General features: G+C 29.7%; 3 protein-coding genes across 3 annotated transcripts; all 3 read right to left on the bottom strand.

The window, feature by feature from the left end:
• Positions 1-3,319: 3,319 nt before the first annotated feature.
• HELRODRAFT_188449 (hypothetical protein) lies at positions 3,320-10,059 on the bottom strand (the record flags this gene model as incomplete). Its single annotated transcript, XM_009017805.1, has 12 exons — positions 9,981-10,059; positions 9,402-9,863; positions 9,215-9,260; positions 8,790-8,981; positions 8,435-8,596; positions 8,247-8,330; positions 7,767-8,006; positions 7,441-7,555; positions 6,959-7,308; positions 6,252-6,702; positions 5,821-5,995; positions 3,320-3,378 (listed from the first exon to the last, which is right to left on the bottom strand). Exons 1-12 carry the CDS (start codon positions 9,985-9,987, stop codon positions 3,320-3,322), a joined length of 2,343 nt encoding a protein of 780 aa, XP_009016053.1. The 5' UTR covers positions 9,988-10,059.
• A 1,570-nt stretch (positions 10,060-11,629) lies between these two features.
• On the bottom strand, positions 11,630-12,181 carry HELRODRAFT_64291 (hypothetical protein; the record flags this gene model as incomplete). Its single annotated transcript, XM_009017804.1, has 1 exon — positions 11,630-12,181. One exon carries the CDS (start codon positions 12,179-12,181, stop codon positions 11,630-11,632), a length of 552 nt encoding a protein of 183 aa, XP_009016052.1.
• Positions 12,182-12,828: 647 nt separating this feature from the next.
• HELRODRAFT_65067 (hypothetical protein) lies at positions 12,829-14,200 on the bottom strand (the record flags this gene model as incomplete). Its single annotated transcript, XM_009017803.1, has 6 exons — positions 12,829-12,938; positions 13,115-13,202; positions 13,327-13,419; positions 13,550-13,661; positions 13,892-13,956; positions 14,147-14,200. 6 exons carry the CDS (start codon positions 14,198-14,200, stop codon positions 12,829-12,831), a joined length of 522 nt encoding a protein of 173 aa, XP_009016051.1.
• Positions 14,201-14,503: the final 303 nt, after the last annotated feature.

Here is a 14,503-nt window from a genome sequence, read left to right as displayed (position 1 = left end):
GCGTGTGTTTATCTACATTCAATTTTTTTTTTATCGTCACTGATATATCAATATTAAAATCCTTAACAATGGTACAAGCAATGAATGAAAATATTAGCGTGCAATGTACAGTAGATAAGAATGGCGATGTTAACAACGAAACGAAGTCACAGTCATTGTCGCCAAATACACTGTCATAGTCAGATTATTAAATCGTCATTTTTATGATTAAAATACACAGTTAATAGGCTATGGATAAGTTATCTTAAACTAATTCAGACATATCGTAAGCCAAACACTAACTGCCTAAACTAAATACAACAATTGATAATGATAACATTCACACATGCACAGACACAGACAGAAGCACGTACAGACATTTTTTTCTTGATAGCCACTATTTGAAGATCCATTAATAATAACAACTCGTCGTTAAGCTGCTGTTTAATTATTCTAACTTGTTATGTGGTAGTATAATTAGTGTAGAAGTAGTAGCAGCAGCAGCTGCAGTAGCAGCAGCAGCTGCAATAGCAGCAGCGGTAGTTGTAGTAGTAGTAGTAATACCAGTTGTAGTAAGTAGTAGTAGTAGTAGTGAGTATTTAGTTATAATTGCTGTCATTATATAAAAAGTATTTTAAATATTTCTACCACATGATGCATACGATGCATGTCATTAAGAAGATGTTTGTTAAATTTTAATTTTGAAGGCTTTTAAAACGTATAGTAATAATAATGATGATGATAATAATAATGATGATGATGATGATAATAATAATAATAATAATAATAATAATGTTTAACTATTACGTTTACAGACACTCCGCGCACACACGCACACGCCACATAAGCACGCACACACATACATACGCAGAACTTTTTTATTTATAAAATATAGGTTTTTAGGAAGAGATGATTATTTTAAATTCTATTATATGCTAAATAAAGGATAGATAATCTTTGTTTATATTGATTATAATTGCCAATTGGCATTTTTTATTCTCCATGTGATTGATTGGTTGGTTGATTGATGGATTGAATGAATGAATTGATGATTGATAAAAACTTAATTAATAATAAAACTGAAAATATTTGAAATTCATAAATACAAAAATAACACAAAATATATTTACCTAATAAAAATAAAACTCACAAAATTAGAAATTTATACACATAAAATAAAAAAAACTTACCTTCAATGCTTGTTGCATTATTGGTCGGTCAAACAGTACAATTTGCGAGTAACTCTACTTAAAGTACAGCTGAATATTGTAAGTGTTAATGATGTTAAAACATTAAAACATTTATCTTCTATCATTACACTACACTACAAAGTATTGCTATTTAACTTAATGTATTTTATCTATTTAATTTAATTATACGTAATTTTACACGTGCATACACGTACAAAAACTACACACACACACACACACACACACACACACACACACACACACACACACACACACACATATATATATATATATATATTTATATACTTTAAAAGATTTTTAAAAATTTAAAAATAAATTAAGTTACGTGAAAATAAAACTTAATATAAAACTTGTAACCAACTTGAGTAACAAAAAACCAAGATGCCACAAATTTACTAAGTTGGTGGCGGTTACTTGAAGCCTCCTAACGCATCTTATAAATATATCTGCTCCCTGGCGGTTGTACACACACACACACACACACACACACACACACACACACACACACACACACAAACACGTATGCATACACATACACATACATTACATTTATACATTATATATATTATATATATACAATATATATATATATATATATATATATATATACATTATATATATATACTATATACATTATGTATATATGATGTATGTAACCTACACGTATATGCATACACACAAACGTAAAAATTCTTTGTACATTAACGCACAATGATAAACAAAAATACACCCATGTATATACAAAAAGTACACCCATCGAAGCATACACGCATGCATACAAACAAACACACACAGACAAACATACACTATCATGCACATGTACACCCATTGATACATACTGTATACACACACATGCGTACACACACAAACACACACACACAGACAAGCACACACACTCACAACACACGTGCACATGTGACTAGGGTTAATTAAGTGAACAAAGTTGACTTGTGTGGTGAGTAGGATAGTCCAATGTGACGTTCTTATGTGATGATGTACAAGTAAGATGGATGGATGGATGGATGGATGAATGAATGAATGAATAAATGAATGAATGAATGAATGAATGAATGAATGAATGAATGAATGAATGAATGAATGAATGAATGAATGAATGAATGAATGAATGAATGAATGAATGAATGAATGAATGAATGAATGAATGAATGAATGAATGAATGAATGAATGAATGAATGAATGAATGAAGGAATGAATGAACGAACGAATGAATGAACGAACGAATGAATGAATGAACGAATGAATGAATGAACGAATGAATGAATGAACGAATGAATGAATGAACGAATGAATGAATGAACGAATGAATGAATGAACGAATGAACGTATGAACGAATGAACAAATGAGCGAATGAACAAATGAGCGAATGAACAAATGAGCGAATGAAGGAATGAATGAATATATGAATAATAAATGAATGAATGTTATACAATACATCTTGATACGGTAAAAATATGGAAGCAACATCTTATTGAAACCTTTTTCTAAGTCATATATATGGGAGCTACTTTCACTATCTATATTATTATTTATTCTTATTATTAATTATCATTATTATTATTTATTCTTATTATTCTTCTTATTAATTAATTATTAATATTATTTCAGTTATTATTATTAATTTTACGCGTCAGGTTTCTAATATTGTAACATTTTTCTCATAGCATTTCATTGCTGTCATGTTTTAATTTTAATGTGACGTGATAAATGTTTACGCTACCAACTGAAAAAAAATTCTTTGGACCTTGCAATGAGTCCGTTCATTTTTTATTTATAAAAATTATATTTTGTTTAACATTATTATCAATGATTTTATTAATAATAATAATATTATTATTGTTATTATTATTATTTATTAGTTGTTGTAGCTATACAAAAATGTTAACCACACATCAGCAGCAATATCAGTGGTATTAAAAACTTTCTCTAAATAAATAAAGTTAATAATAACAACAACACAACAACAACAACAACAACAACAACAACAAAACAACAAAACGACAACAACAACACAACAACAACAGCCACAACAATAACAGTAATAATAACAACAATAGTAGTAGTAATAACAAATAATAGTCAGCACTCGTAGCTACCTTAGTGTCACAATCAGAAATGTAGTGAAACGTGATTTTTGCACGGGTGCCAAATTCCGAAGTACAAACGCCCTGTGTTTACGTTTGGAGAATGAAATTGTTGTTGTTAGTGTTGCAACTGGTTGTGACGTTGTGCTGATGTTGTTGTTAGTTTTGTTGCTGATGTTGTTGGTTGTTAGTACTGTTGTTGTTGTTGGTGTTGTTGGTACTGTTGTTATTGTTGTTGCTGTTGTTGTTGTTATTGTTGTTGCTGTTGTTGTTGTTAGTATTGTGTTGTTGTTGTTGTGATGTTAAATTGTTACTTTATTTAATTCCATATCATCTCTTGCTGTAATCATCATCTGTTGTAATTTGTAATTGTAATTTTGTAATTTCAAGCACACAATAAATTAGGTAGCATTGTTACAGGTATAATTTTACTTTTTTTGTGCTAAATAAATAAATGCTTCAGTGTTTGGTGATGTTTTAGTAGTTGTAGTACATGTGTTATATACTGTAACGAACGCCTACATTGTCATTGTAATTTGATGAATTTTTCATAAAAAATTGATTTTATTGTTAGTAATTCCTTCTCGATTACAGCTCAGAGGTATCAACTACGCACAGTGCATGTGAACACGCGTGAATCCGCACAGATCACACACACACATACACACACACACACACACACACACACACACACAGTGCATGTGATGGGTGGGTATTTCTTTGCAATTAAACAGCAGCACTGAGTGACTTAGCCATGCACATCTATACTATAAAGAAGTCTAAGGCCTTAACCAAGATTCGCTGGTATATTCCAATTTGAAACATTCAAAAAATTCTTTACTATCCAGTCATCACCATCATCATCATAATTATCATCATCATCATAATCACTATCACAATCATCATCATCATCGCCTCAAATCATATTTAATCTTTCGTTATATAATCATATTTGTATTATTTATTATATAATTATATTATATAATATTTATTATGTAATTATATTATTAAATTATATATTTATAATATAACTATATAACTATATTTTATATTCACATATTTATAATAAATCATGTTTAATCTCTCATTACGATATAATCTCTGTTTATATCTAGTTTAATATTTAGCTGTTTAGTATTAACGATGAATTTTTGTTTTAAATTATCTTCAAGTCTGCTTACAGTCGTGTTTAAATATTTAGATAATTAGATAAACACACTCATATATACACACACATCACACACACACATTCATATATTACACACACACACAAACATACACACACATTCATATACACACACACATTCATATATATATATATATATATACACACACACATTCATATATATATACACATGCACACATTTACGTGTGTGTGTGATGTAAATACATATGTATAAGCAGACGTTTTAAAATTGAATTACGAAGGCTTTTGAAAAACTTTGCAGCACGTCTTACGCTGACAACGCAGTGTTGTAAAAAGTACAGAACTACAGTACTTAAGTAAAAGTACAAGCGATATAAAGTGTTACTCAAGTAAAAGTGATATAAGGAGTTACTTAAGTATAAATACTTGTTAAAAATTGATCTCAAGAAGGATAAAAAGTAACATAAACTCTCAATATAGTACTTCAGTGGTGAAACGTAGAAGTAAGAGTCCCACAATTAAAACTTGATTGCACAGGCACACTTGCGGTGAATTGTCTAGAAACTGGAGCTGACAGCCAGCCATTCACCAAATCCGGATCGTGTTTCGATTTGTGGATGATACAATTTTTATTTTAAGAAATTTTCACGATTGTATGGAAATTGAAATGCCAAGAGGAAAAATTAAACTGATTTGATTGACTTTTGAATGATAAAACGGCTCTCGATTTCAAATAAGAACAATTCATTTATTATTATTTAACATAAGCACTCGGCTGTATCAAACTAAATTTTTTTTAATTATAATCTACACCATCCTCCAAACATATAAATCCAAACAAAAGACAGACACATTTCATAATGAATAGAAATAGAGATAAGAATTCAAATAGTTCATAATTTACATAGAGTTGAGATTTGTTCGTAATGCATACACATGTACATGTACACAAAATACTACGGAGGATAAAACAAATGTTAGTTATTACAAAGTAAGCAAATTTAACAGAGAGTAAAAATCAACATTAAAACGTGCGATTAAGAAGTTACTCAAGTTTCTAAAAAAAAGCGCTGCATAAATAACAAAACTGGTTAACGTGAAATAATCCATATAACATGCACTTGAATAATATTTGATAATATCAATAAGACATAGATAGAGGCTATCATTTGTAACATCAGGCATACATACATACATAGATACATACATACTGCGACATAAATACTGTGTATCAGTTTGCGGCCATGCATTTCAATTATACACACGAACAGAGTCGACAGTATGATTTCAATCAAACTCCAATTGCCTTTTAGCATTTTCACCATCACCATCATCGCTATTTACATCATCATCGTCATCATTCATACTCTCCTCAACACCTTTACCATCAATTTCACCACCACCATTATTATTATTATTATTATTATTGTTATGGTTATCCCTTTCAGCATCCGAGTTTCCAAAGATGGCTATTCTCTTATTTGATCTGAAGATGCTTCTTTCCTTCGTCTCTACAGGAAGTTCATCCATCGATTCCACTATGACGTCACCATCCTTGGAAAGTAACGACGTAGTTAATTTGAGAAATATGAAAATTGAGCTCGTAAAACGAAAAAACTTGAGAATTTTGGCCTACTTTATGAAAAAAATCATCACATGAATATGCAACATACAAATGTGTGTGTTGTGCGCTTGTATGTGTATATACACGTGCGTGTATATATATATATATATATATATATATATATATATATATATATATATATATATATATAAAATATATAGACAAAGAAAGTGAACAACAACGCACCATTACCGAGTGTTTTGTGGCAAGACAACTCTTTCTGGTTGACCTTCGAACTGGCGTGATGACGTAGCACTTTTTATGTGGTGTACCAAAAAATGGCGGAATTGATTCATCACCATCACCACCCTTATCATCGTTATCGTTTCTCCCATTTCTCTTTTCGTCGTGATGGAAACGACATTTTTTAACGCTTTTGTTCCCGAGGTGTTCATCTTTTTTATCATCGCCCTCTCTCTTGCCTCCATCATCATCTCTCTTGTCATTTCCATTATCATCTCTCTTTTCATCACCATCATTGTTTGTTTTGCCAGGTTTAATGATGGACTTTTCGAAGCTTCTTTTTGACGCTGGGGTGGTTTGACTTTTGCTGTTGTTGCTGCTGCTGCTGCAGTCAACGTTTATCAAACTACTTCTGTCCAAAAAGCTGGATGTTCTGTTCAAATTTTCTTTGATTCTGTGAGGATGGGGCAAGAACATTTTGAAATATTAAAAGATGGATTGAATGACAAAATGAGTTTATAAAATGACATACAGGACTAAAAAGGAAACTAAATCAAGCATGGTATCTCCATATTAATAATAATTCAACACTAAATATCATTTTGAAAACTGAAACAATGAACTAATAACAATGAGGTGAGAGTTTAGAGAAAATAAAAACGTAAATTTTAATAATAATGAAATAAGAACCAGTTGAAAAAACTACCAACTCTTTGCACAGATAGAAAATATCAGAAGACCTAAAGACATTTTTTTCCTGGACTTCACCCATTATTCTTACACCTCTATTTGGCAACTTTCTTTCAGATTGTGGTGCTACACAGCCAGCAACATTACCCTCTGTGGTCCTCCTTTCTCTTTTATCTGATGATGTCGGCTCTTCATTCTTATCTAATGATGCTGGCTCTTCAGTTATTGTTAACGTTTTAACGTCGTTTTTATCACTGGTGATGTTGTCGTCGTTGTCAGAGATGGCATTGAGAGAGATTGAGAGAGATGGCAATTTGATGGATTCCAATTTTAAATTCTTCAACCTCATATGCTCCTTAGGCTGTGCTTTCTAATGGATTAACATTTCAATTATCCACTAATTCAACTCATTGAAAATTATAGAGTATTTTAGAGGTTAGATACAACAAATACAAAAAAGATGCAATACAATACATTACAATACAATACAACAAACACAAACTTTAGTAGTGGACGAGTGTAAGGGTGAATCCTTGTGCAGACCGTAGCAGCACATGTGACGCTTGTAGGCAGTCGGTGATTTGCCCTGGGTCTTCAACCAATCTGTCAACTTCTCTCTTCAAGATTCAAAAATAATTACAACTTTATGAATAATTTAAAAAAATTTTTGTACAACTTGATGAAATTTTCAATGTTTTGAAGTTAAAGGTATTTGAGCACAAAATTAATCTTAGTAAGAGAAACACTTCTTGTGAACATTGATAAAATAAATTGATGGAGCCAACTTTTACACAAAAAATGATAAGAAAATAAGAAAAAAAAACAAACTTCATGACTGATTTAGTCAGGTTTTCCTTTGGTTGATACTGTGATTTAAACATGGTTGTCCTTCTTCTCTTTGTTACGCTAGAAGGTATTGGCTTGATGTCAATTGTGTAAGAAATGGGCTTTTGTGGTTGTGTTGAAGTTGTGGATGTTGCTGCTGCTGACGTTGTTGCCCGTTGATTATGCGGTTGCAGTTCTGTGGTTAGTGGCTGCTGTGTCGCTGCTATCACTACTTCAGCTGATCTGAAGAAAAAATGGAAGGATGAATGATTGATATAAATGATGAATGATTGGATTTATGAATGCCTGTAAGATGTATCTATGGAGAATGAATGAAACAAGAGAAAATGAACAGGTGAATAAAAAAATGTGTGATTGTTGATTTCTAAGAGAGCATGCATTGGTGTGCAACATTTAAAATCGGACTTGAAAAAATAGATTAGACAAATGGATATAATAACAAGGACAGAAATTATAACGTACTTTGTTGTTGATTTAGTGTTGTTTGCAGTCTTCCTCAGGGCAACATCATCGTGTTTATTTGAAAAACCCAATGCACTATTTGCTCTAAAATGAAAAAGTCGAGGATTTAAATTTAATTCGAATAAAATAAAAAAAAATAAAAAATGATTTGACTAATTAAATAATTCAAAGGCGTAAAGCCTACTAACACAACTGCAATTGATTTTCTTGACTTCAAAAACTGTTTGGATAATGAATTTCTTTTTGTGACCACATTGGAATGGATGACTGTCATTCTACGAGCTGGATGGCTGGCAGCGACCGACGAAGCCTTTTTTGATGTTGGTGCAATTTGGATGGGGACTGCTTTTCTGGAAATATATTTTTTGAAAATTTACAACATAAAAAATTTGTCTTGTAACTATGTTGCACATTATAAATATAACTGATGTATAATGTATGTGACTTTATTCAAACAAATTACTGATAACATACTGGAGCAAAAATGTTGTAAAAAAATTTTTTATATATAGCTAAATATGTGTGAAATAAAAATTTACCAACTTTGAAAAAGTATTTTCAATCTTTTGCTTATTCGGTGGACACTGATTAACTGTTTTATTCAATGAGATTTTATTCACAGCAGTACTACTATTCTTTACTAAACTTTTTTTATCGGCAGACAAATTTGATGTAGTTTTGGACAGGAATGATTTTGTTTGCCCGACCAGTTTTGATGTGTTGGATGACACTAATCTACAAGTATTTTATAATAAGAATATTAACAAGATATAAGAACAGTAAATCGGTCATTGTGAATGATTTATAAAGTTTTAAAAAATGAATTATGCCAATATATTTGTAAAAACATAAAAAAACCCTGTGGCAGACATATTACATAAATAAATTCATAATACAATTTATTAATAAGTCATATATTAAATTAACTTTATACAAAATAAATAAATACACCATAAAATAATTACTTCTTTTTGATTTGCAAATCCTTTTCTTTCTTCCAAACATTTAGCTCTTCTCTGAGATAATATGGTCAAAATTTTATTACCATTTAATAAATGCATATTATAAATAAAAATAAATTTATTATTTAAATTTTAATTGGATAAATAACAGCACATTAATTAAAAGTTCAATAAATAAATAAATAAGCAAACCTTCTTCTGTTACTGATCAAATCTACTTTGCTCTTTACATTGTTCACTCTTGGTGACTTCCTGGCACTGGCAGAAACAATCCCACCAACACCAAAAGACTTCTTGGTAGGGACATTTTTAATGGCTGCCTTCGTTTCTACTTTCCTTTTAACTGGTGATCCCTTGACAAGTGGGGGACTTTGAAGAGTTGGTTCAGTTTTTTTCGCATTGTTCGGCAGCAGTGGTTTCTGGTTGGCAGCAGCAACAGAGCCAGTTTTTTGAATTTTTTGAGTTGCACCTGCTCCTGCAATGGCACCGATATAGAATTGATTTTCTTTGAGCTCGGCGTTCAATTTCGCCACGTTTGCTAACTTATTTAATCGAATTTCATTTAAACGATCTTTAATCCTTTCCTGGCGTGCAGATTTCTCTTCGTCTCGTCTCTTTCTGAACTCTTCATAATTAGGTTTCGGTTTTTTGTTGCCTAGTGTATGTAGTGAATTAGTAGAAAAAACGAATTTGTAAAGAAAATTTCTTAATTCACTTACTTATGACGATAATAAATAACCAAAAAATGAAAAATGAACGCAAAATAACTAACTCGACATTATCGCAAATGACGCGAAAGAAATATTTTAAACCGATTTTGAACTCAAATTATTTATTTTTTTAACTTCGGCGCTCAACAAGTAATTTAGCGTTGAGCTCGTCATGGAGAATAATTAACTGTAAGAATTAAATTATAGACACTCATCTTCACATCCATATGAAATTATTGATTTTATTGATTGCATGAAGATAATTTGAAAATTTTTTTTTTTTTTTTTCATCTACTTAGTAGAATAAAATTTCAATTACCAAGTTTTGCAATGGAAAAGGTGTCACTGATCTTGTGAAATGTAACCTGTAGCGTATTATAATGAGAATTTGACACTTATTTTTGCATGAATGTTTTACCAAGAATTTTATTCCGTCCAATTTTTTAAATTTAAAACAAAGATATCAACTTGGTTTATGAAAAATTGTTAGTTAATTTGTTACAGTCAAGAGAATAACAACATTACAAACACCTAAACTGAGAATATTACGAAATAAACTCAATAAGTGTTTAATAAAATAATCATCACATCATTATTTATATATTTATATATATGTATATGTGTATAAGTGAGTAAATAAATATATATATATATATATGTGTGTGTGTGTGTGTATGTTTTATGTTTAATGTATTTATTTGGATATAATAACGCCATCCACAATTTGTACATTTTAAAGTTAAAAGCATATAATTGGTACAAACAAAAAAAATAATGAAATTATTCATTGTCAAATTCTTTACTATTAAAAAATTTTAAATTCCATGAATATATTGAAAGATTTATCATAATCAAGTTAGACTAGACTAAAATTAGGTATAATATTGAAAATCATGTCATATAGATACACATACTTTACATATACAACATACACGACTCAAAGATTTGATGAATGAATTCAATGTAAATGCCAAAATGATATAGTAGAACAAACATTATTTTTTATATAAAAATATGATCCATCACAATCAAATGCATATGCAATAAATATACCTAATTAACTTATGCACATTCATCGGTAATAATATATATATATATATATATATATATATATATATATATATATATATCTATATGTGTGTGTGTGTGTGTGTATTTATATAGAAAGACAGAGAGAGAGAGTGAAAAGGAGAGAGAAAGAGAAAATGAGAGAAGAGGTAGTAAGAAAAACATAACATGCAAAAATGTTACCGATAAATGCAAGCATTTAATATTTTACTTCATAAAAAATTATTTCAACCAGCTCATAAAGAATTAAAATGAAATATGGATAAAAAAATTAGGCTACAAAAATTAAAATTCCTACATTCAAAAGTTACGATAACTTCGTCTGTTCATGTGGTAGTTACCAGTGGTAAAAATTGCATGTGAAGGCTAGATGTCATGTACATTTCATTATAACACTAATACCCTAAATTTATAAATATTTAAAATTATTAAAAAAATAAAAATATACAAAATGTTATCAAATATACAAAATATGTTAAATTTTGGAAAATAACAATTATGTCTTTACATGTTAAAATCAATATAATTAGACTCAAGCAATCATTCAATATATTATTTGCAATTACATTTAATTTTAATCATTAATTTATAATATTAATAGATAAGGAGGAAGGATTAAAAAAATATAAAAAAAATCATTTATTTATAAATTTTTATTTTTCAGAACACCATTTTTCATTTGACCATCTGAATCTTCTCCACCTTTACCAATATTAGTGACAGCCTTATCGTTCTGAACTGCCAAATCACTAGGCTCCCATCTTAACCTGTTTGTCTGTTTGATGACAACTTGCTCGGCAATGATAGACCCTATAAACCAAAGCGGTGCATACTCCAGTGTCACCAGGCCCATGAAATCATTTTCGAATGGAGTGTAGTCCCAGGGACAGGCATTGAACTGTTTCAAAACATACCCAGTGCTAAACTCCCAACAGTACGTCCAAACAGTGTATATTAAAGCTCTGGCCAAGAGTGGCAGACGGTCCTTCATGACGAAATATAATTTTTCAATTATTAAAGTAGACAATCCGTAAATGAAGAGGGCCCAGACACTGGTCATTCCCGGAAACTTCCAATTGTAGTTGACGACGAACTCCCAGGCGGCAGTGAACATCACTTCAGTGACGTAACCGTGGATGGCGTATATGTACAAACGGCCCCACACTGAAATAGGCTCGTAATTAACATTAGACATTTTTCTACCTAGCTACATCAAACGATAAATTACTATGTTGAAATAAAAACAATTTAATGATGATTCTTATTGAAAGATAACGCAAGACACAGTTTTTAGTTTACAAATAAAACTAAAAGTGAATTTACAATGTAATTAATTAAATATCCAAAGTATAATAAATCATTTTGCAAATCCGAACGATGTGTCTTTCCAGTTAGGTTTTTCGCTGACGACACTTTATTAACATTTAATATTAAATTTAATAATTAATATCAAAGATAAGAAATATTAAACTCTACTTCAAGTTGAACCAACACACACGTATACACATATGCAAGCGTTGGGACCATAAATGCATTATACATGCGTGCAATTAAGACGCATACATTCAAAAATACATACTGTCAAAAAATAGACACTTAACTAGTCAAATGATTGTTTTATATATCACTTGAGACACTTATGTTTAACGAAAAATGAAACACGAACCACGAGACACAAAAAAGCTTGGATCCGAAGAGCCGAAGAACGTATTAGTGACGCTTGCTTATCACAAACGCATTTTTGACAGGCCTACATTATAAAAACTCAAAAAATCGGTGTGACACTTGTTTCGGAATAACAAAAACATTAAAAAATGAAGTTTGATAGAGTTTGATTTACAATCACATTTCTCCACATTGAGATATGATAACTGGAATTTTTGGCTTGTTGTTCGGGCCTGTTGGGATGTTTTCAATCTTCCGAAGAACCAACAATCCATCTATTACTTTACCTTCAGTGTAAAAACAATAAAATTAAATAATCACACATTGCAGTAAGTCAAATAAATAAAATACTGTAAAAACAACAAATGTAACATCACAATTCTGGAAAGAAATGTAGGGTATAACTAGTTAAATTTGATATGCCTGAATGAAAAAATGATTATGTCTTATTAGATGATCTAACCAAAAACAACATGTTTCCCATCTAAAAATTCGCAGTTTGCACATGTTATGAAAAACTGACATCCATTTGTGTCTGGACCACTGTTTGCCTATATGATATAAGGTGATCATAAATAAATTACATAGTTATCAATGATGGCATGACTAATTCGAATTCGCTTAATGAGCATTGACTTCGAAAAAATTAAATAAATAAAAAATATCATTTTTAACCATAGATAAAATACCAGCTCCTGAATGTCTTAGTTTAAAGTTTTCATCAACAAATGGACCACCATATATACTTGTTAAGCCAGTACCATCACCCTGATTGGGTAATAAAATTATAATTAATGATCAATAAATTACTTTTAAAATAATTTATTAATTAATCATTAAACAAAAACTGATAATTTCATTTTTAAACCTTAAAAAAATTATTAAATGAACAACATACATTAACAAAATCTCCCCCTTGCACCATGAAATCTTTGATCACTCTATGAAATGTACTTTTCTTATAACCTATTGGTACACCATCTCTTCTGTATTCTCCTGTACATAACTGCCTGCAATTTGTTTATGAAATATTATCTTAATTTATAATTTAAATATCTATAATAAAAATTTTTAAAAATTAATAAACATTTAAAAAATATTAAATCATTAAATGAAAATTTGAATTTGTAATTACTATTTAAGTGACAAAAACGAAAAATTATTAATTAATTAATATTTTATACTTAATAATAAAAAGTTAAAGTTAAATTCAAAAATAAAATTTAAAAAAATGGTCCACCTGAAGTTTTCTGCTGTTCTGGGTACAATGTCAGCAAACAGTTCAAACTTGATCCTACCAATTTCCTAAAACAAAAAGTATGAAACGTCAGGTCAATCAATAATTACTGTACAGTGTACACATAGTCAAAAAATAAATAAAATTTAAAATAAAAATTAAATTAAAATGCTTCGCTTAATTTATAAACCTTAATATTATTAATTAATTATGTTGTCAAGCCATAAAATAAAATGTGAAAAAATATAAGAAAGTTACTGTGCTGCCAACAACAACGTCAAAAAATACAACAGGGTTCGTGGAAACGTTCATTTTATCGCTGTTGGCCATTTTGTTAATTAGCGAATAATATAAAATCTTTCAAAATAGAAACATTTACTATTTTTAAATAGAAAATTACATAAGCAAACACCGCTAACAACCGATATTATAAAAATATTGCAAAATAAGATGAATATACCAAAACACCATCTTATGGAAAGCTTTTTAAATTTGTAACTTATTATTTTGGTTGAAACCTTGATTACCCCGTAGTACACTAATTTTAGTAAAATATGAATGTTACATATTACGAAAACGAATATATATATATATATATATGTTGGTAATAGACCA

This window comes from Helobdella robusta, assembly GCF_000326865.2.
Source record: "Helobdella robusta unplaced genomic scaffold HELROscaffold_2, whole genome shotgun sequence".
NCBI classification, from domain to species: domain Eukaryota; kingdom Metazoa; phylum Annelida; class Clitellata; order Rhynchobdellida; family Glossiphoniidae; genus Helobdella; species Helobdella robusta.
Note: the sequence above shows the minus strand (reverse complement) of the source record. Positions and strands in the feature narration are given on the sequence as shown.